This window comes from Cervus elaphus, chromosome 12 (genome assembly GCF_910594005.1).
Source record: "Cervus elaphus chromosome 12, mCerEla1.1, whole genome shotgun sequence".
Classification (NCBI taxonomy): Eukaryota; Metazoa; Chordata; class Mammalia; order Artiodactyla; family Cervidae; genus Cervus; species Cervus elaphus.
Window position 1 is genome coordinate 23,191,156 of NC_057826.1, and position 21,392 is coordinate 23,212,547.

The 21,392-nt window shown below is 37.9% G+C and overlaps 1 protein-coding gene across 2 annotated transcripts; it reads right to left on the bottom strand.

Moving 5' to 3' along the window:
• Positions 1-1,367: 1,367 nt before the first annotated feature.
• Positions 1,368-21,379, bottom strand: EIF2S1 (eukaryotic translation initiation factor 2 subunit alpha). Of its 2 annotated transcripts, none has more exons than XM_043920881.1 (8): positions 21,238-21,379; positions 16,578-16,819; positions 11,120-11,199; positions 9,202-9,353; positions 5,201-5,307; positions 3,452-3,549; positions 2,557-2,700; positions 1,368-1,912 (listed from the first exon to the last, which is right to left on the bottom strand). In XM_043920881.1, exons 2-8 carry the CDS (start codon positions 16,816-16,818, stop codon positions 1,787-1,789), a joined length of 948 nt encoding a protein of 315 aa, XP_043776816.1. In that variant the 5' UTR covers position 16,819; positions 21,238-21,379; the 3' UTR covers positions 1,368-1,786. The 2 variants fall into 2 exon arrangements, with proteins under 2 accessions (XP_043776816.1, XP_043776817.1); XM_043920882.1 differs by lacking the exon at positions 21,238-21,379 and adding an exon at positions 20,819-20,987.
• Between the last annotated feature and the right edge of the window lie 13 nt (positions 21,380-21,392).

Here is a 21,392-nt window from a genome sequence, read left to right on the forward strand (position 1 = left end):
CCACCAGTATTTCTCGACAGTTATGGCTTTTGAAGTATTAAAAAATCCAGTGAACAAAGTGAAAATTCAATTCCTCTGCTTACAACAAACATTTAAGGAACACCTGTTATATAGTTTGATAACATTCGTGATGCTGTGAGCTTTACAGACTTTTTAACTCCTCAGAAAAAAACTGAACTGAAAATTATGTGCCAATTTGAATACATCCAGATTCTCCTCTAAATATTCCCAGTATGGCATGCAAGCTAGCAGCCATGGCTCCCTCATGAAAACAGTTATATTGTTAGACCAGGCTCTAAAGAGCTAGTAGAGGCTGCTAAATTAAACAAAGGGACAAACCTTCACAAACAGCTTAAATGTCTCACCAACACACTCTTCTATTTTCCAGTCCCTTTAACAGTGAGTTAAGTCCAGTCCTGGGTTGAGTAGGGTGGGTTAGATTTAATCTTATAAGTATTTAAATAGCTATTCTTGGGAATAATTAGTAAAATTAATTTATCCAGTACCTCAAGTATCCTAAGAGATTAAACCAAAGTTAACTCAAGACTTGCTACACCCTGGCCACTCTAACTGCAAACCATGTGTTATCTATGAAATTTATTTGCCTTTGTATATATTATTTATTTACCTTTAAAACAATCAGTTCTTTAAAAAAATGATGGAAACATTTTGAAAAACGATTGTTAATTGTGTTCAAACAGATCTCTAACCTGTTAGGAAGAGAAGTGAAACTCTAAGGTGGCACCTAGCAAATATTTTACTGGAAAAAAATTAAAAGTTGGGCAATGATACTCAACTAAATTTACAAAGCAGCATCTTTTTCTTAAAAAACAAAAATAAAAAAAAACCCCAAAAAACTAAAGTTAAAAAAAAAACAAAAACAATCCCCCCTTTACCACCTTGAATTACAGACTCAAGACAAGCAGCTTAGTACACCAACAACGAACAGTGTGATAAATTCTCCTGACCACATGTTGTCATCAGTCTCAAATAGGTAAAAGGCACTCAACTAATGTGTTACATTTTAAGGCTTTTTTCCCCTAGGAGTAAACTTTCACTAATTAAAATGTTCTCTAAACCCTCTTTATTAAACAGGGGGGGGGGGGGGGGGAGAGGGTGCCTGGCACACAGCACACGGCTCACGGGATCTCAGCTCCCTAACCAGGGATCAAACCCAGGCCCTCAGCTGTTAAAGCATGGAGTCCTGACCACTGGACCACTGGCAGTCTCTGTAAACCTTCCTTTTGAAAGGATCTGCTATACTTATCCTCTGGTCACCTGCCTTTAAATTACTACATTTCAAATAAAATGAAATTCTTAGGAATCGTAATGCTTTCAACTGGTGATAATAAGGAAGAAACCTATGGTTAAATATCCCAGAAATTTATTTAATGTTTGCTTGATACATTTTATATAGAAAGGTTGGAACTATTCACTTTGGGTGCCTCTGGTAAATCTCATGGAGGCACTAAACTACAAAGGGGTGCCAATCTGGAGATATCAGAAATGGAAATCATAAGCCAAATTTATGTCTCATCTTGAAGATCTGTCTCTAGTGAAATCAGGCCACTCCCTTAAAAAATGCTCAAGGTTTTGGAGCTACTGTGTGTAAACAGCTAACATTTAGGAGGGCAGTTCATGTTTTGGTCTGTTGGAACATTTAAATACTTAGAAATAAAAAATATTCAGCTTTGAAGTTTTCAATACTGGAAAACTTTTAAGTCTAGGGTTTACAGCCAGGAAGGCTGCTTTGTGTTCCTTAAACTGGACTCTGTTTCCCACAAAGTTAATCTTCAGCTTTGGCTTCCATTTCTTCTGCATCATCATCTCCATCCACTTCTGCATTTTCTCTCTCAAGCCTCTCCAGCTGCCTTGCAAGTTCGGTCTCATCTGTATCTGTGACCACTTTGGGCTGTGGAAGCAAAGGCACAATTTCAATGTGAATGTAGTTAAACACACACAACTTCAGTTTCAATACTATTACTGCTTGGTATTTTAACTCTTATTCTGAGCACTGAAATACTACCAATCCCATGAGATAATAAAACTGAAAATATATATTGGCTGTATAGTGGCTATATCTTTCAAACACACAAAAAGATGACCTGTAAAAATCCATCTCTGGCTTCAAAATTTCTTCCACAGAAGAAATTTATTTTGAAAATTATATATGAAAATTCAGTTTTGTTCTTGTTGAGATGAGAAAAACATAGGATGCTATTGTAGTTCCTCATCTGAAATCAAACTTCAAGCATTCTAAATTCTGACAATAATCAATCCTTTCTTTCTTCAGTTATTTTCATTGTCTTTATTTTTTTGACTTTGGGGGATCAGTGACCACAGTCTTGAATAACCACCCCGTGATAGTTCTTATTTACTTTTAAAAACTCTTTTAGGAACTCGAGTCAATGACTATTTTATACTTAGAGGACTTGTAGTTTTAAACATATCTCATGTTTTGTAAGTCAACGATCAGATATTTAGAAGACAAACCAGTTACATGACTGAAACTTAAAACTTTAATAACAAGGCAAAAAATCCTAGTATTGACCTCACCTCCATTTGAACATTGAAGACTCCCCTCTTCTCCTCAATTTTTTCTTTTATAACAGCCATAGCTTGATTGAGGACAGAGAGGCCTTCTGTTCTCTCCAGGGTGGTTGTAGTCATTACATACCGAGGAGGAGCTATTAGGTTAATCTAAGGAAGACAAAAATTCAATTATGAATGTACCTACAGACCACGTAACAATTAGGATGTTTGAGAATCATTTTGCTAATCTGCTGCTTTAAAAACAAACCATCCCAAAATTTACTCCCAGTTCCGAAGCACGGCAATTTGGGGTAGTTTGTTAATGTAGCAGAGGCTAATTGAAGCTAATTGATACTATGATGTAACACAGTAGTAGAAGTAGTCTGCTGCATACCAAATATGAAGAATTATGACTTCTGGATCTTTGGTGGTTAAGCTAACTATAGGCATCACTGGCACAATGGATAATATGTCTCTAAAACAAACAAAAAAGATTCCTATTTGGTTCTAAACTAAACCGATGGAAGAAATTCTTCTAAGAGATTCTGATTAATAGCCATCCAGTTAATTTTATTGCTAATGAAAGAGTCAGGCCAAATCTCCCGAAAGCTGTATGTGAATATAAGAGAATATATTGTCCTTTTCAAGATTCTATGAGCATAGTGGGCACTGTGACTACTTACTGTAAAGGCAGTTTAGCTGGTTCTTTGGCACTAACTACCGATAGGAATCTCTATCCATAGTGGCAGTAGCAGAAGCTACAACGAAAGCCTACACGTAATTGTAAACCTTCCTTAGAAGTATCATCAAGAGCCACTTTTAATAACACTTGATATGAAGTATGATCATTAAAAAAATCTGGATTTAATTTTGGATTAAGTGGATATTTCAGTAGGGAGGGAGAAAACAGACTACTCACCTTGATGGGCATGGTTTCTGTAGAACAATTCAAACCCGCTCTCAGAGCTTCTTTTACGGCATCGATGCCTTCATAACCATAACAAGCCACTTCAATATCTAAAATTACAGAAATTCAAAAGCTTATTCCAAAATAGGCAAAAAAAATTTAAGTTTAAAAAGCAATCAGAGATATGACAAATACTTATGAAAGCTTTCATCACCTTTTCAATTAGAAATCAACTCCAGCTATTAACTTTCATATTTAAAAATACCTGAACATGCAGGGACATCATATCTTCTCATCAACATCAAGCCCCTGAATGATGAAACTATAAAAAACAGACAAATCTAACAAACATCTTGAATTATTTGGGTTGAAATCATAATTCCAACCCCTCTGTGCTTCAGTTACTTATTTGTGAAATGGTTAGGAGGAGTGTGATGAAATCTGAATGAAATAACCACAGAGGCTTCCCTGGTGACTCTGGCCAAGGATCTGCCTGCCAATGCAGGAGACGGGTTCAATCCCAGATCCAGGATGCCAAGGAGCAACTAGACTAATGCACCACAACAACTGAGCCCGTGCTCAGGAGCTGCAACTACTGAAGCCCAAGCACCCTAGAGCCTTTGCTCTGCAACAAGAGAAGCCACCACAATGAGAAGTCTGGACACTGCAACTAGAGAAAAGCCTGCACAGCCAGAGACCCAGCAAAGCCCCCCAAATAAATTATAAAAAACCAAAGTAACATAACTACAAATTGTCTAGAATAGTTTAAAACGGCATACTCTGACCCAGCAATCCTACTTTTAAGAATTTGCCTTATAGAACACCTGTATAAATGGGTAAGTCTATGTGTATAAAGGTGTTAAAATACAGTGTTTTTTGTAATACAGTTAGCTGACCCTTAACAATACAGCCTTGAACTGCATGGTCTCCTTAACATATTGATTTTTTTCAAAAGTAAACACTACAATACTACATGAGCCATGGTAGTTGAATCTTGGATGCAGAATCACAGACACACAGGACTGACGAGATTATATATGAATTTTCGAGTGCGCAGAGGGTGGGCAACCCTCTTATACATTGTTTAAGGGTCAACTACAGTAAAAAAGACTGGCTCAACCTGAACATTCAAGAGGAGACTGGCTGATATCAAGGTTTATTATTCTATGCAATATTACCTAACATTCAAAATGAGAATGATCTTCCAAGTTCTACATGGAAGGGCAGCCATGGTATACCAAATGGAAATAGCTAGTTGAAGAAAATGGTGCACACTATGATCCCATTCTTATGAAAACATAAAAACTTATATCTGAACATAAATAGCATACATTCCTATACAGCATAGGTATAGAAAAAAATGCTGAAAGAATAGATCCCAAATTAACAGTGGTTAATCCAGAGGCATGGGAGGATATTACTGTACTGTCAGAATTTTAAAGCATGCACTAAAACAAAATAATCACTCCACCCAAAAAAAGGGCCAACTTAAGGTTAGCTGAGCTCATTTACTTGTGTCAATATATATGCATTTTATGATAACTCAGTAGAAGCAAAAATTACTTGTGTCAATATATATGCATTTTACGATAACTCAGTAGAAGCAAAAATTACTTAATTTCTTTAGCTTTTCTTGCTGTGAAAAACATTTACAAAAAGGTAGATGTTGATATAGCAACATATTCTTTGGTGAGGCTCATTATTTAATAGCTTTTCTGGTATATGCAAAATATTTTAAACAGCATTTAAAAAATCATTTACCTGCTCGAATTTTGACAGCCTGTGGGGTCAAACGCCTATTAATATTGTTAATGAGTACTTCCCGTTCATCTTCATTCAAATCTAAGCTATCCAAAATAGATGGATCTCTGAAAGAAAACACACACAACAAAATGTCAAGGTTACTTTACTGATAATTAGGACACCAAAGGTAATATAACAGAATAATGTTTAAGAGCACAGCGTTTAGTGTCAGAAGAGTTCAAATCTTAGCTTCACAATTTAACAGCTTTGTGCTTGGGGGCCTTTCTAGATCTCAATTTCCAAATTTGTAAAACAAGAATAAAAACAGGGGATCTCACTGGACTGCAGAATTAAATGAGATAATGCAAGTGAAGTGCTTAGGCCTGTATGACAAAAAGAAAACACCCAAATGATCATTATTAAAAGGAAAATTTTAGAGATCTGACTAAAGCAAGCAATTTCATGTCTCCTATACAGGCATACCTTGAAGATATTGTGGGTTCGGTTCTAGACCACAATAAAGCACGTTTAGCAATAAAGTGAGTCACATGTTTGGTTTCTCAGTGCATATAAAAGTTACGCCTATGCCATACTGTTGTTTTCTGTTAAAAATACTTCATTCCTAAAAAATGGTAAACATCATCTAAGTCTTCAGGGAGATGTAATCTTCTTGCAATAGTAACATCGAGGGATCACAGATTACAACAAAATAATGAAAAAGTTTGAAATATTGCAAGAATTGTCAAAATGTGACACAGAGACATGAAGTGAGCAAAGGCTGTTGGAAAACTGGCACCAACAGACTTGCTTGATGCAAGGTTGCCACAAACCTTCAATCTGTAAAAAATGCAGTACTTGCGAAGTGCAATAAAATGAATTCTGCTTATATATCTCACATCCCACTATAATTAAGCATATCCATGTAATTAGCAGTCCTTGCTTCAAGGAGCTCAAAAAGAACAAAAACATGGAAAAAAATAAAAAAACAAAAACAGAAGTGCATTTTTGCACTTCTGGGGTGAGGTGAGGAAGGTATCAGTGGGGTCAGAAAGGCCTTCAAGAATGAAGTGGCATTTCATCTGACCCTCGTAAGGCCACAAACAGGGACCAGAGTCTTGTTCACTGGCATGTTTGTTGAACAAATTAACAAATGGAAAAAAAGAAATAATGACTAAAAGAATGATAGGATTTTAACAAGACTGTTTTAAGAAAATTCTGATATACTAAAAGACAAGCCAACAGAAAAAAAAAAGAAAATGAGATGAACATGTTTCACAAAAGACAAATGGTCAATTAACATATGAAAAGTGGTCAACTTCCACCAACAACCAGAAAAACGCAAACCCAAACAAGATAATATTAGACTCAATCTGTTTGGCAAAAAGAAAAGAAAAATCTGAGATATATATCAAATGTTGATGAAGAGAAATACAAACACTCATATAATCAGTCCCATGACTCAACAATTCTATTCTGAGGTGTCTATCTTAGAAATTTCCAAATGTGTACAGAGAGACATGTACATGGATATTCACATAGCACTATTTGAAAACCGGGGGGTGGAGGAGGGGGATTACCTAAACCTTTTTTAACAGAGGAACAAAAAAAAAGGGCATATTCTCACAAGTAAATACTATATAGAAATTAGTATGAAGTAGGCATACACATATCAATTTGGAGAAATTGATAGATTACTGAAATTTACAGTAACAGCATTACAAGTAAAAATGTAAAGTATTGAAAACCCAACACTGATAAATTTTGTAAATAAAATATTTTAAAACATAAAAAAGATTCTGTATGTACTTTTCATAACTACTCACACATTTATATGTATCAATACCATAAATGATAATGACACACACATAATTTCAGAACAGTGGTTACCATTGTTGAGTGACCAAAATGGCTTTGGAGGCAAAAAACATTGTTTCCAACTATCTCAGAAATTTTAACTAAAAGGAAAAAAAAAAAAAAAATGAAGCACATGTGGCATTGAATTATCATGAGTTAAATCTGGACAGCTGCAACATGGCTGACGAAGCAAGAGAAGAACTTTAATGGTAATAAATGAAGATTAATTCGCTAGGATGAATGTTAATTTGTTAAATGTTAACGCAGAGCAGTAATGGAGAAGGTGCAGGAGGCAGAAGCTGTAAGCAGGGCCAATGATGACAGCAAACTGAGGTAAGAGATGTACTGACTGAGGAGCCCAAGACTAAAGTCAGGGAGGACAGAAATACAAAGCAGTGCTTGATGCTCTAATAGCATAAACTCTGGACAGACCTAGAATGCTTGTGTTTGAATCCTGGCTCTACCATTTGCTGGCTGTATGAACTTGGACAATTTAATCTCTGCCTCAATTTCCTCATCTGTAAGATAGGAATAATAGCACTTATACCATAGGTGGTTGTGAGAATTACATATATGTTTGCTGTCATAATTATTACTCTTCTCACCTTTCCCACAATTTGACATAAAAAAAATTAAGTCACATAAGGGGAGGGGGTAAGGTGGAAGGGATCTGGAGCCTCAGGTGAGTAGGCATGATGGAGGTTCTAACAGTTCAAAGTCCATTCTGAGGCTGAGGCCATTCTGAGGGCTGAGGAGACTAATCTCCCTTGGAAGGACAAGGGTTGGCAAGTAACGATGCTGTGGTGAGGCTGCTTGTGAAGCGTTAACATCTAGAAGGAGTGGGAGGTGCAGAAGTAGAGATAGTAAGTACAGAGAACTTAAGAAGTCTGGCTGTTAAAAGGAGAGGACATTGTGCTTCCTACAGGACGTAGAGGGCAGGTTGAAAAGTTTGTTTTTTAGTATAAATGGGAAAAATCTAGAGCATATTTTTATGCTGATAGAGCAAAACCAATAAAGAAAAAGGCTGAAGACTCAAGGGAGGGAATAACAGATGGAGATGATATTCCTCAGGAATAGCTGGGCACAGGTGGTAAGATTAGTTTGAGAGCAAGAATGACCCGAATTCCAGTGTGACAGGAGCACAGAAGGTAATGACAGGTGGGACAGAGATAAGCTGGATGAGATAGTGGAAGGAAACGGAGGTGATCCTATGCAATGGCTTCTTTTTCAGGCAGTGAGTGCAGCAGGTGAGAGTGAGGTAAGAGGGATAGAGTGGGTATCTGGGCAAGTGTGGAAAAGTTCTGAAACAGCCAATCTAAGAATGGGAGGAAGAAGTGATCAGGAGCAAAGAGGGTGTGGGGCAGCAGTTAAGGCCCAGCTGAGGTTGGAGACCATGAATATGCAGTGGCACCAACCTGTAAGACTGTGGTTTTTCCTAGCAGCACCCAGCAGTCTGTAAGTGCAGAGAAGGCAGGAACATCGCTCCAAGGCTGGATGTAACAGAAGGAAAAACAGGGCAAAGCTCATGATACTGGCAAGAAGCTTGTTGAAATGATGGACCATGGTGTGTCTATGCTGAGTAAGAAAGAGAAGGCAGGAAAGGGTGAAAAGACAGGGAGGAAAGAAAGGGTCTGGAATCAGAGCTTGATATACGAATTAAGATGACAGAGTAGGACAGTGTGGCAGCTGGAAGGACAGGAGGCCGTGGTAAAAGAACAGAATGTGTGAATTAAAGATTTTGGAGGAGCAAATCCTGGTGATAGTAAGACCCAGGGTGAGGTCATGTGGAAAACTGGCTAACATGGCGTGGGCTGAAGGTCTAAGCAGCTGAGGTAAAAAAAACAAGAGATTACAGTTTAAATGAAATGTCTATGCTGGCCCTGAAGTCACCGAGGACAATCACAAAACTTGGAGAGGAAAAGATTTAAGGCAATGGTGTCAGATGTTTTAAAGAACTACCCAACTATGGAACACCAAATCATACAGGCTCAGCTTTAGAGGACTGGCCCATATCATAGGCCTTTTATACTAAAATATTTTTATCTAAATTTGACAAGGACTTACTACATGGATGTTGTGTTACTAAATGTCAGGCTCTCAACCTGTGTGCTAGGCCCAGCATCTGTAATACTGAGGGAAAAGCAGAGCTAAGGAGGAGTTCTTACGAGACTGCGTGCTTAAATGCATCATAGGCACCATATCCGGGTCTCTTGTACTTGTCATCGAAGACCCAGGCAGTCCTCTGGAACAGGCTTTCCAGTTGCTCATCCTTGGTGTATTCTAAGACTTCAGCAACATGACGAAGAATGCTGTAAACCTAGAAAAAATATGAAGAGCACAACAATTCAAGGATAAGAGATCTATATGTTTTTTAAGAAAGAAATTTTTACATTTTAGAAGACAGCATATAAAAACAAACCTTTGGTTACTGTGATTAGAGTAACTCCTTAACAAAAGATTACCAAATGAAAACATTTTTTCCCCCATAATTATTTACTTTTCCATAACAATGAACTCAAGTGGGTGAACAAACACAGACAGCATAGCATTGATAGCCTAAGATCCAGAGCAAGTCAATTCTGGGCCAAACCAACCTCTCTGATTATGTTTCCTCATCTAGAAAAGGGAGATACCAGTAACTCTCCTTTTTATTGTAGAGAGTTCTTACATGGATCAAATGTAAGACATTAGGACTACTATTCCACAAGAGATGCGGGCTCGATCCCTGGATTGGGAAGATCCTCTGGATGTGGAAATGGCACCCTGCTCCAGTATTCTTGCCTGGAAAATTCCATGGACAGAGGAGCCTGGTGGGCTGCAGTCCATGGGGTTGCAAAGAGTCAGAAACAACTTAACAAAAACATACACATACACACATACACACCCCCCCAACAACACCAACATGACAGCACAGAACCAGGACGGAGATTTTAGTATTTCTTTTGCTCTGTTATCATTTAACAATTATCCTTCAATCCTACCCATCTCCTACTCACTGCTGCTAATTTTTCTAATCTCTGAAAAATAAAAGGGCTCAAAGAAGAGAAAGTGTATTAAGAAAGAAGATTTCATCTTAATTACACACAAAAACTGACCAAGGGAAGGTGGTATCATTGGCTATTTCATTCTAACATTGTATCATCCCAGTAAGATCTACTCATGTACTCATTTTACAGCATTTTCCAATAGCCTAGGGGAACAAAACAAAATGGAAATTTCCTAGAGACGTGCTTCTCAAATTTGGACTTGGTGGAACTTGAAAGATTTGGGTAATGGTCTCACGGCTTTTGTAATTTTACTCTTTTACCAGGGTTAAGCAAGATTTTAAAAATCTTCTCTTTATTTACAGTTTTCTTGTCATTTTACCTTGAAGATAAAAACACACAGGGCAGAAGAGAACAAAAGACACAAAAGAAGGATAAAGAAAAGAGAAGCAATGGAAACTCCCAATAAGAACTGAAGATCTAGGGAACAAAGGAAAATCTAAATAGGACCAAAGAACAGAAAAACACAGGAAGATGACAATGAAGAAATGACAGTTCTTGCTTTATTAGTGCTTACTGTGGATAAGTAGCAAATTAGAGCGAAAAAAAAAAAAAAGTGTGTGAAGGGTGAAGACCCACACCAAGTAACAGGCCCCTTGCCTTGCTTTCAAACAAAATTCAAACACATTTTACAAACCTTATTTATTTTTTTTAGCACACAAAAGCTGGTTGTCTCTGTGATCCTTACCCCAGAAGAGTTGAAAGTCAAAACTTACATGTTATGACAACCAAATCAGCTGAAATCACTCATAGTTAATTTAACATAAAAGAGCTTAAAAACACTAATGGTCTGGTACTGATCTGAGAACATTAGATTTCAGTGCTTTAAGGTAGTAACATCGTGAGACAACGGATGTCTCACTGAAGTCACACTCTTTTGAAATGAAGTCTTCAAATTATTTTCCTATATAACACAGAACTGAAAACGGAAATACAGATCCAGAAAATCTAGGTTTTTGTTTCTGCCAGCAACATGCCATGTAGATTATTTACTAAACAGATTGAACAGTGGACTAATTTGACTAAAAAATCAACTTACAGTTTTGGATTTGGTAAATTTATCTTCACATTTGATTGCTTCCTCTGGTGAAACTCTTCTTTTTGACAAATCAATATATCCTGTATGAGAAAAATGTGAAAACATTATTTCTCTCCAGGTATCAACAAATCACTGTGACAATTTTCACAACTATATTGCTGGGTTGGCATACTTACACTTACTCCCTACTTTAAATTTTATCAACAAAAAACTGCATAAGAAGTACATATATTATGTACAAGTATCATGTTTTAAAGTAAATTTTTGTCATCATGTAATGTTACCTTGGCAGAGGGAACTAATAATTTCAATTATCCAAATGAGAGCTAAAACCATGTCTATTAAGCATCAGGGGATCAACTGTATCATGTTTTCTGTATTCTTGATGTTCTGACATCTGTGGCCTGGCTGACTGGGAAAGAGACTGCTGCCCAGTACTAGCCAAGGGCTCAATGGGAGCTTTTCACATGCAAACCCAGAGCCCATGTCCCCAACCATCTCATCAAAGTTCCACACATCAGGCCAATACTCCCCCATGCCCTGAACCGAAGTAGGGCTAGATACCAGACAACCAGAGGCAGTCCCCATGCACCAGGCACTGCCCATACTATTCAGATGAGCCAACTGTAAACTGTTTACAACGACCTGCCTTGCCTTTCTCACGGAAACCTCAATAAAGGTCTGGCCTAAGGTTTCTCCTTGCTCCTTCTGCCTCCTGATCAAAACTGGTGCTTCCTCACATGGCTTTGCACAGCATGCTGGGTCCCCATTTCCTGGGAAACTTTAGTAATAAAAATCTTCTTTCAATGGCATGGCCACTCCATGTCACCAGTCACCTTCATAAATGAAAGTCCCATGGGCACAAAATGAAACAAGAAGTTAAATGTATTTTAAAGAATTAAGAGAGGGCGCCCCAGTCTTCACTGGAATGCTCTTTACAATAGCCAGGACATAAAAGCAACATAAATGTCCAACAATGGAGGAATGCATAAAGATGTGGTACACATACACAATGGAGTATTACTCACAGCTACCAGGGGATAAGATGGGGAGATAAATTGGAAGACCGGGATTGACATATATACACTACTACATATAACTATACTCAAAGCTCTATAATGGCTTATATGGGAAAAGAATCTAAAAAAGATTGGATACATGTATAACTAATTCACTCTGCTGTACACCTAAAACTGACACAACATTGTAAATCAACTATACCCCAATAAAAATTAAAAAAAAAAAAAGAAAGAGAAAATGGTCTTTCCCCTTTACCCACATTAGGTTGGTGCAAAAGTAATTGCAGTTTTGCACTGTTGAAATTTGCTGGAATACATTCTTAAATGTGGCTGTTATACATTATTTTAACATGCATTTATTGCTTTATGATTTTTGCTAGTGAATTATTACTTGCTATTTATTTCATATGTATTTATGTATTTTAGACTATGGAAATAGTCTATGGAAATGATGTTAGACGAAAAACAAATCTGAGTGATTTTCTTATTCAAGTTCAAAATGGGTCATAAAGCAGGAGACAAGCTGCAACATCAACAACGCATTTGGCCGGAAACTGCTAACCAACGTACAGTGCAGTGGTGGTTCAAGAAGTTTTGCAAAGGAGACGAGAGCCTTGAAGATGAGGAGTGTGGTGGCTGGCCATCGGAAGTTGACAACAACGGAGAGTATCATGGAAGCTGATCCTCTTAAAATTACACGAGAAGTTGCCGAAGAACTCAATGTCGACCATTCTACGTTATTCGGCATTTGAAGCAAATTGGAAAGGTGAAAAAGCTCAGTAAGTGGGTGCCTCAAGAACTCACCACAAATCAAAAAAATAATCGTTTTGAAGTGTCATCTTCTCTTATTCTATGCAATTACAATGAACCATTTCTCAACTGGATTGTGATGTTGGGCAAAAAGTAGATTTTGTACAACCACCAGCGACGACCAGCTCAGTGTTGGACTGAGAAGCTCCAAAGCACTTCTTAAAAGTCAAACTTGCACCAAAAGTCATCGTCACTGTCTGGTGGTCTGCTGCCAGTTTGATCCACTACAGCTTTCTGAATCCCAGTGAAACCATTACATCTGAGAAGTATGCTCAGCAAATCTATGAGATGCACCGAAAACTGCAACCTTGTAGCTGGCATTGGTCAACAGAAAGGGCCCAATTCTTCTCTGCAACAATGCCCGACTGCACATTTGCACAACCAAAGCTTCCAAAGTTGAATGAATTAGGCTACGAAGTTTTGCCTCCTCTGTCATATTCACCAGACCTTTTGCCAACTGGCTACCAGTTCTTCAAGACCTTGACAACTTTTTGCAGTCGACAACCAGCAGGAAGCAGAAAATGCTTCCCAAGAGTTCGTCAAATCCTGAAGCACGGATTTTTTTGCTACAGGAACCAACCAACTTATTTCTCTTTTGCAAAAATGTATTGATTGCAATGGTTCCTATTTTGCTTAATAAACATGTGTTTGAGCCTAGTTATAATGATTTAAAATCCAGGGTCCGAAACCATGCTTTTGCATCAACCTAATATCTTTCAGCCTAAATAACTTCCTTTACCATCTCTTATAATGCAGTTCTGTCTTGTAAGAAATTCCCCTAGTCTATTTATCTGATAATGTCTTCATTTGATTTTTATTGCTGAATATTTTCTTTAGAAACAGAATTCTGGTTTGATAGTTTTCTTTCAGTGTTTTACAGATGTCATTCAATGCTCTGACCTTCATTATTTCCAATAAAAGAATGCCACTGTAATTTGTATTACTGTTCCCCTGTAAATAGCATCATTTTCCTTGGCTATTTTGAAGATTTTGTTTTTCAATAGTTTGGTATTCCTAGACGTGGTCTTAGTATTTATCCTGCTTCAGGTTGGCTGAGCTTCTCTAATGTGTAAACATTTTTTCTCCCAGCAAATATGGGACACTTCTGGCCATGGTTTCTTCAAATGTATTTTCTGCTTTTTCTTTCTCTTCTCTTGGAATAAAGCTTTTGATTGTTAATAGGTTGCTCTTTTTTTCCTCTCAGTTCTTCAGATTGGTTCTTTGTAAATGAACTACCTTCAAATTTCAAGAAGCCTTCTGTCATCTTTTATCTGATGGTAGCCTATGCATTGAATTTTTTAGATACTAAAAAAAATTTCACTTCTAGAAATTGTATTTAGTTCTTTATGAGAGTTTCTAATTTCTCCACTAAGATTTCTGTTCACTCACTACAAGTACATTTTCCTGATATCCTCGAGTAGTTAAAACATATTATTTAAAATGCTTATCTGCTAATTCCAACATCAGGGTCATCTCTAGGTCAGTCTCCACTGATTATCTTTTTCAAATGGGTCGTATTTTCCTGTTCAAATATTTAGCAATTCTGAATTGTATCCTGGACATTAGAAGATACGTGGCAGAGGATCTGAATTCCTTTAGGTTCCTCTTAAAGATACTGATTTTTTTTTTTGTTGTGCACTCTGCATGGCTTGTGGGGGATGAGTTCCCCAAACAGGGACTGAACTCCCACCTCTGGCAGCAAAGGTACAGAGTCTTAACCACTGTACTACTGCCAGGGAACTCCCAAGGATACTCAATTTGTTTTAGCAGTTAACTTGTCTGAATTCAAAACTATACAGAGCTGTCTCCCCAGATGGAAAGCAAACAAAATTTGTCTAGATTTTTATCCTGTTGGGCTGCTCGCAGTCTAACCTCTACAAGTAGTTTCAGGAGTCAGCTATAGATTTGAGCAGAATTTTTATATATAAACTTAGGGGCTCTCTGTGTCTCTTTCTCTAACCCCGATCACTTTCCAACTGTTGTGGCTGTCCAGAATTCTTATCTCTGGCTCTTAAGCCATTAAGACTGTGGGTTTTCCTTTAGAATCTTCACTGCCCTGCTTAGAAGTGTCTATAACATGGCACTCAGTCAAAAGGCTGTAAAACTTATCCAGTGCAGTCCTGTCTTCCAAGTGTTAACTTGCCTTCAGTTTCAGCCTGCTTTTGGTTGCTCCCATTGTCTTTGGATAAAACTTACCACCCATTTAGATGCTTGCTTAGGGTTGACAGCAGTTATGTTGAATGGCTTATCCAACAGGACTTAAACTTCTAGTATCAGAAATGGATCCCCTCTATAGGATCTTCTGCACTTTGCTTTTTTCTTATCTTATCCTGGAGATCTTTTCATATCAGAATATTCAGATTTCATTCTGTAGAAAATTGTTTTGCCTGGCTGTGTCATGATTTATTTAACCACAATTTAGATTACTGTTTCATGTTTTTAATATACACTGTACAATATTGTTATGAAAATACATTTTTGCATCTATCTACTGTACTTATACAAGTATACCCTTTCACTTTTTCTGACTGCAGTTGAAAATGTATTTGATTCCTTTTTGTGTATCTATTTCATATAATAGGAAAGCGATATAAGCTAAGACACCAGCTGAGGTCCTACTAGGGCAGTGATTAAGCACAAAATTAAAAGAAATAATCTCAGTCTTCAAGTAGTTTAATAAATGGGGGCTACGGAGAGTGCTACAAGTAAGTCATATCAAAGCATTTAGAATAATCAGTGTGCTAACGGCAGCACCTCTTAAGAGGTAATACAAGCTGTCTCCAAAGTTTATTATCTAAGATTATAACAAAAAGTCAGTTATGTATAAAATCACTCATTTGCAAAAGTATCAATTAACTAGATGGCTGAAGAGATTCAGAAAGACAAGTTCAGTCAGGGTTACTGACTAGTCTTTTAAGCAAGATGGTAACTACGTGAATGAAAGGAACATCTGACAGATTATAGTGAGACGGCTGAAACCGATCTTAACTATGTTAACTGAAGACAAAACCTACTCATTGGTATCGTACAATATATTTAGAAACAATGTGTTCACAAAGGTGAAGATTTACATGGGGTCCAAAGAAGGGGTACCCAATGAGTCACGACTCAGCACAGTGTGCACACTGCATACACTCGTGCATACACACACACACACTGTCTGAATAAATAACACAGTAAATAAATGAATACCTATTCACCTCTGCCTGAAAGATCCCAAAGGACCGCAGGATCTGGGGGTCACAGACATTCTGATTATCAGAGAGACAGTATTCAGTTCTAGATCTGTATTTTTTAAAGACATAAAATATTCCTAAAATTCATTTACTTTTACAAAAGCTAGTCCTGGATGAACTAATTAAACCACTACTAACTTAAAAGGTTTTGTTTAGGTGGTTAATTGGCATCCTTCTCTAACAACTTTGTATGTAAAAGAGTTTAAGTACAAAAAGAGGCGTTTAGTTTTTTTTACTGCAGTAGGCAATGCACAAAAAATATATTTTAAAATAAGTTTAACTCAGAAAATTTTCAGATATAAATTAACATAAAATATTTATTCACTATTACATTAATATTTATTAAGTAAATGTAAATGATTAAAATAAAAATTAAATATTCTTCTCATTTACCTTTTTCTTTGTCCACTCTAATAACAACCACACATTCATTCCTGCCAATTCGGATGAGTTTGTTTATAGAACGGATACGCCTTCTCGACAACTCACTCAGAAGAATCATGCCTTCGATGTTGTTGTATTCCAGCAAGCTGACATAAGCGCCCATTTCAGCAATGGACCTTACATTCACCATCACTACATCTTCCACCTCAGGAAATTTGTGCTGATAAAATCTACAACTTAGACCCGGCATTCTGCAATTTAAAAGAATCAAGTCAGTGTTCAGTTAGGGTCAACATAAAAAATATCAATTTTTCACATCTTGCTACTGGAAGAAGTTTTTAGCCTTCTCATCTCTTTAAACTTCTTAAACGGTGCTAGAAAACAGATGAATGTTCGGGAACCAAGCCTGAATTTTTATTTTGCTCCACATTTTTCTAAGACTTGCATGTTTCTCTACCATTAGTTTCAAAGGAATCATAAAAAATAATGATCATTTATAAAAAATATAATATTATTTTAATACTTAATAACAAATGATAGAAAGCATCACTACTGTTATAAACCTATCAGCAAAACTAAAGCTACTCTTCCTCCAAGTCGGCTAAGACTGGATTATCACCCACTATATAAAGGGAAGAGTTTTCCAACAAATTAAATCTTAACCCTAACCATGTATCAAATGATATACTCTTATCATTTGTTGTTGTTGCTCAGTCTCCAAGCCATGTCTGACTCTGCAGCCCCATGAACTGCAGCACACCAGGCTTCCCTGTCCTTCACCATCTCCTAGAGTTTGCTCAAACTCATGTCCATTGAGTCGGAGATGCCATCCAACCAGCTCATCTTCTGCTGTTGACTGACACACAACTCTATCATTTATTTTAGGCAAAATTATAGTATCACATGTCACAACAAAAACTAAAGATTAATCACAAAAGATACTAAATTTAACTAAAACGTATCCTTCTGAATTTTTTTCCTCTTAAGAATAAATTTAATTCACAACTACCATAATTTTTAGCTCCCACTTTTCCCATTACTTCCAAATAATCTTCTCTCTTGCTCAATAGGTATACTCAACCCTGAGAATCCTTTAGTAGATATTCCCACTACTATAAAGTTCAAGTTTCTCTTAACCTCCACACACTAAATATATTTAGAACTATTCCTTTTGATCCACCCAACCTACTTTAAACATCACTCCTTTTATGAGCCACAAGCCTAAAATCATTCCATGAATAGAAATATACTTATAAAAGGAAGCTCTCAAATTAATCTCTGTTGGTAATTTTCATGTTTTTTTGATAACTTTAACTAATTTACTATTGTTAAAGTTCAGAATATAGGCAATAATAAGATCCCAAGTCCTATGAAAAATTTGTGAAAATTTACATACTAACTTACCACCTGTCTCAAAGATGGAACACTTACATCCAGCTCATAAAACACCAGAGTTCTGCTGCAGGGCAGTTTGAGAACTGCTAACTGCACCCACATATATCTTCCTAGTGGCTTACCCACTGACTTATACATTTTTCTGCTACCTACAGGGTCCTATATAATCTGGCCACTGCCTATCTTCCTGAAGTACCACTTTCCTCATAGTCCCCATTTTATAGATGAAAAATATGAAGCATGGGTTAAGCATCTTGTTCTGTCATATACTGTTAACAAGTGAATTTGAACCTGTAACGTTTGAATCCATAGTTTGTGTCTTATTCATTAGGTTATATTTTCTCTCAACGTTATTGATAAACACACGACAGTTACAAATACGTTAAACAAAAAGCACCATCAGTGTATACATTCAGTGCTAGAACGTAATAAATTTTAGTATTAATATCGTGCTTCCCTGGTGGCTCAGATAGTAAAGAATCTGCCTGCAATGCAGGAGAACCAGGTTTGATCCATGCATCGGGATTATCCCCTGGAGAAGGGAATGGCAACCCATTCTAGTATTCTTGCCTGGAAAATTCCATGGACAGAGGACACATAAAACTTATTATTAACCTATTCTGTTTAATAAAAAATAAAGCTGCATATAACAGTGGTAGAGAAATATTTCTCTTTGAAGCTTGACGAAATAGGGATTTAGCAAATAAAGGGAAGTAGACATACAATGGCCAGAATTACCCACCAAGAAAGAGCTGAGCTGGCTGGTTCATTTTTAAACAGGGCTTTTTTTTTCTGTTCTCAAATATCTGTATGTAAAGCACTAAAACGTGAGAGCTAAAAACATTTCATACTGGGTATAAGAATAAACATTATGGAAATGTGTGAAACATTTTAAGAGATTTAACAAGTGCTAACCACTTTTACTCACCAAGTTTCTTCAAAGAGTAAAGCTGATAATTTTGGAGAAGCAAGATGTAATTTGATTGTAAAAGAACACAGGCAATAGTGTAAAATAATTCTGAAGAGTGATATGGATGCCACTGCTTCAGAAGGTGCAAATCTCTTTGTAAAAGATAATGTAAATAAAGGAATACTGCTGATAGTATGTCATTCACAGTGAAAGACAGTACATAAGTACAAAAAAAATAATCTACAACTTTGCTCTCCTACTTACTAACTGTGGCTTAGGAATACTAATGTATTCCCATTAACTGTGTAGCTTCTAACGTGTGCCATGTACTTCACAGGTTTGTGGAGTACATCAAATGAAATAATATACACGTACAAAGAGTTGGAAAGTGTAATGTGCTACACAAATATAAGATATTAAAAGGCAAAGGAAATATTTCTATTTTGTAACTTAATTCATTAAACAATTATTTTTATTATTAAAATAAAGTACTAAATGATTTCCTCAAAGACAAATGCTTACTAAGTACAACAGGAGCTAAAACCAGGTCATATGACACTAAATCCAGAGTTTAACCCACAAAGCCTCAATATGTCAGAGTGCTACAATACAGTATGTATTCTCCAGTAAAGAATCTTTCAAAATACAACAACTGAGCTCCAAGCTAATTTCGAATACCCTGAACCGTCGGTAATTTTGCCTGGTCAAATGGTAGGCAGGAGTTCTTAAATCACTGCGTGCTCCAGTCATCATCATGGATACAGGAAGTCCACACTCCCTTCCAAAGCAAAGCATGATGTGATAGAAGCAACTCTTGTGGTAATCCTAATTCGGCTCTAACACTTATCAGTTATGCTCTATGAATGCTCGACTTTAGTACAGAAGTGCTAAACAAATAAAGCTTTTCAATTATTTCACTGTAGTTGAAATAGGAAGCACCAATCCCTAAAACCGCATCTTCTTGAGATCTTTTGAGAACCAGAAGCTCTCTGTTGGCATCCGATGCACTAAGAACAGGCAGTAAAGCTCTATGTAATTCCAAACTGCTCAAAGACACGGAGTTACAAGACTTTTTTTTTCCCCCTGAGTAACAACTTCAATCGGAAGAGAAACCAAGACTTCTTTGCTACACTTTTCCCCCAAGAAACAATGTTTCTTGTTTACTGAACATTAAAGTAGACTAAGTCTGGGGTAGTTAACAAAAGGCACCTAAAATATCCATATCTTGTGTTTTTCAGTTCTGCTTAACCGGAAGACCACAGCGCTTAATTCTACAAGTCTGTTCTCAACCGTGCTGAAAATACGGCAAAATGATACGAAGAATGATAAACTCTTCAGTAGTATCTTTTACTTTCGTCCTAAGGACTGACTCATTCTACAGAAACGCACAACTCCAGCGACAGGGTAACAAGAGCTTCGATTTTTTAATATTAGTGCTCAGGTTAACAAACTATTCTTGGATCTTTTCTTAACCCAACTCTTGTCAAAATCGTGGCCCAATCCACAGGTTCCTCAAAGTGTCCTGTCCGGTCACTATTGAGAGGTACGATTTGCCGGGGAGGAAGAAGAGGGGGCGGGGGGGAAGGATGGAATTCTCAGGCCTAGAGACAGCAAAGTGCTCAGCGTCCTGGGGCGGGGTGTCACGGCGTTCTCCCCAGGCCGCCCCACCTCAAGTCACCCCCACTATCAGCATATTGACGAGGCCGTCCCATCACTTGGCCCACTTGCCTTCACGAGATTCCTCCGTCCGTACCATGACACCTCTGCTACACGGGGAGGCCGACACGCAGCCGGCGGGTGGCGGCAGTCGTGTCCAGACACTTCCCGCGCGGGGACGGGAAAAGGAGGGGGTGTTAGCCCCGGGGCCTACCCTCTACCGACCACCCACGTCCCTAGACACAATCAAAGTGAATTCCTGGAGAAACCGATCAGAGAGACTAGTCACCTGAGGTATGTGTGTGAAGCCCACACCAGGGTCCCACGCCACGCTCTTCAGTCGGAGAGATCAGACTCGATCAGCCCTCAGCAGCCGCCGACTCTCCTCAGCGTGCGCTTCGCTTACCCACACCGCGCATGCGGAACCACTCACAGCACGCAAGCGCCAACGGGAGAGAGGCCCCTCTTCGTCACTGACCATAGAGTCCAGGTCCTCCGAGAAAAAAGAATGTGGACCTTAGGAGGACCTGAAAAGTACGTTTTCTCGTTATCTTTAGCTTTCGCTAAGTAACCGTCAAGGCGCAGGTAAAAGGGAAGACTGATTCCTTGTCCCTAAAGCATAAGTCCTCGCTGGAACCTTCAGTCAATCAGGAGGTGGCGCTGTGACCAAAGATGAAAACTGGAGAAAGAGAAGGAGTGTACTCTTACCTGTTCTTTCGCTTGGCGCGTGCAGAACCGACCGCAACAGCTTGGGAGGTGGAAAGGGAGGGGCTAGAAGGCGAACCGGAAACGAGGGGGCGATTCCGGGGTGCGCGCGCCTCAACATCCGGGCATCGCCTTCTTGTTGTCCCCGCCCTCCCCAT

Coding starts and splice junctions, on each gene's coding strand:
- EIF2S1 (XM_043920881.1), bottom strand. CDS start 16,818: ATGCCGGGTCTAAGTTGTAGATTTTATCAGCACAAATTTCCTGAGGTG. Junction 11,200..16,577: donor TAGAGTGGACAAAGAAAAAG/GTAAATGAGAAG, acceptor TTTCTCATACAG/GATATATTGATTTGTCAAAA. Junction 1,913..2,556: donor TCTTCAATGTTCAAATGGAG/GTGAGGTCAATA, acceptor TTGCTTCCACAG/CCCAAAGTGGTCACAGATAC.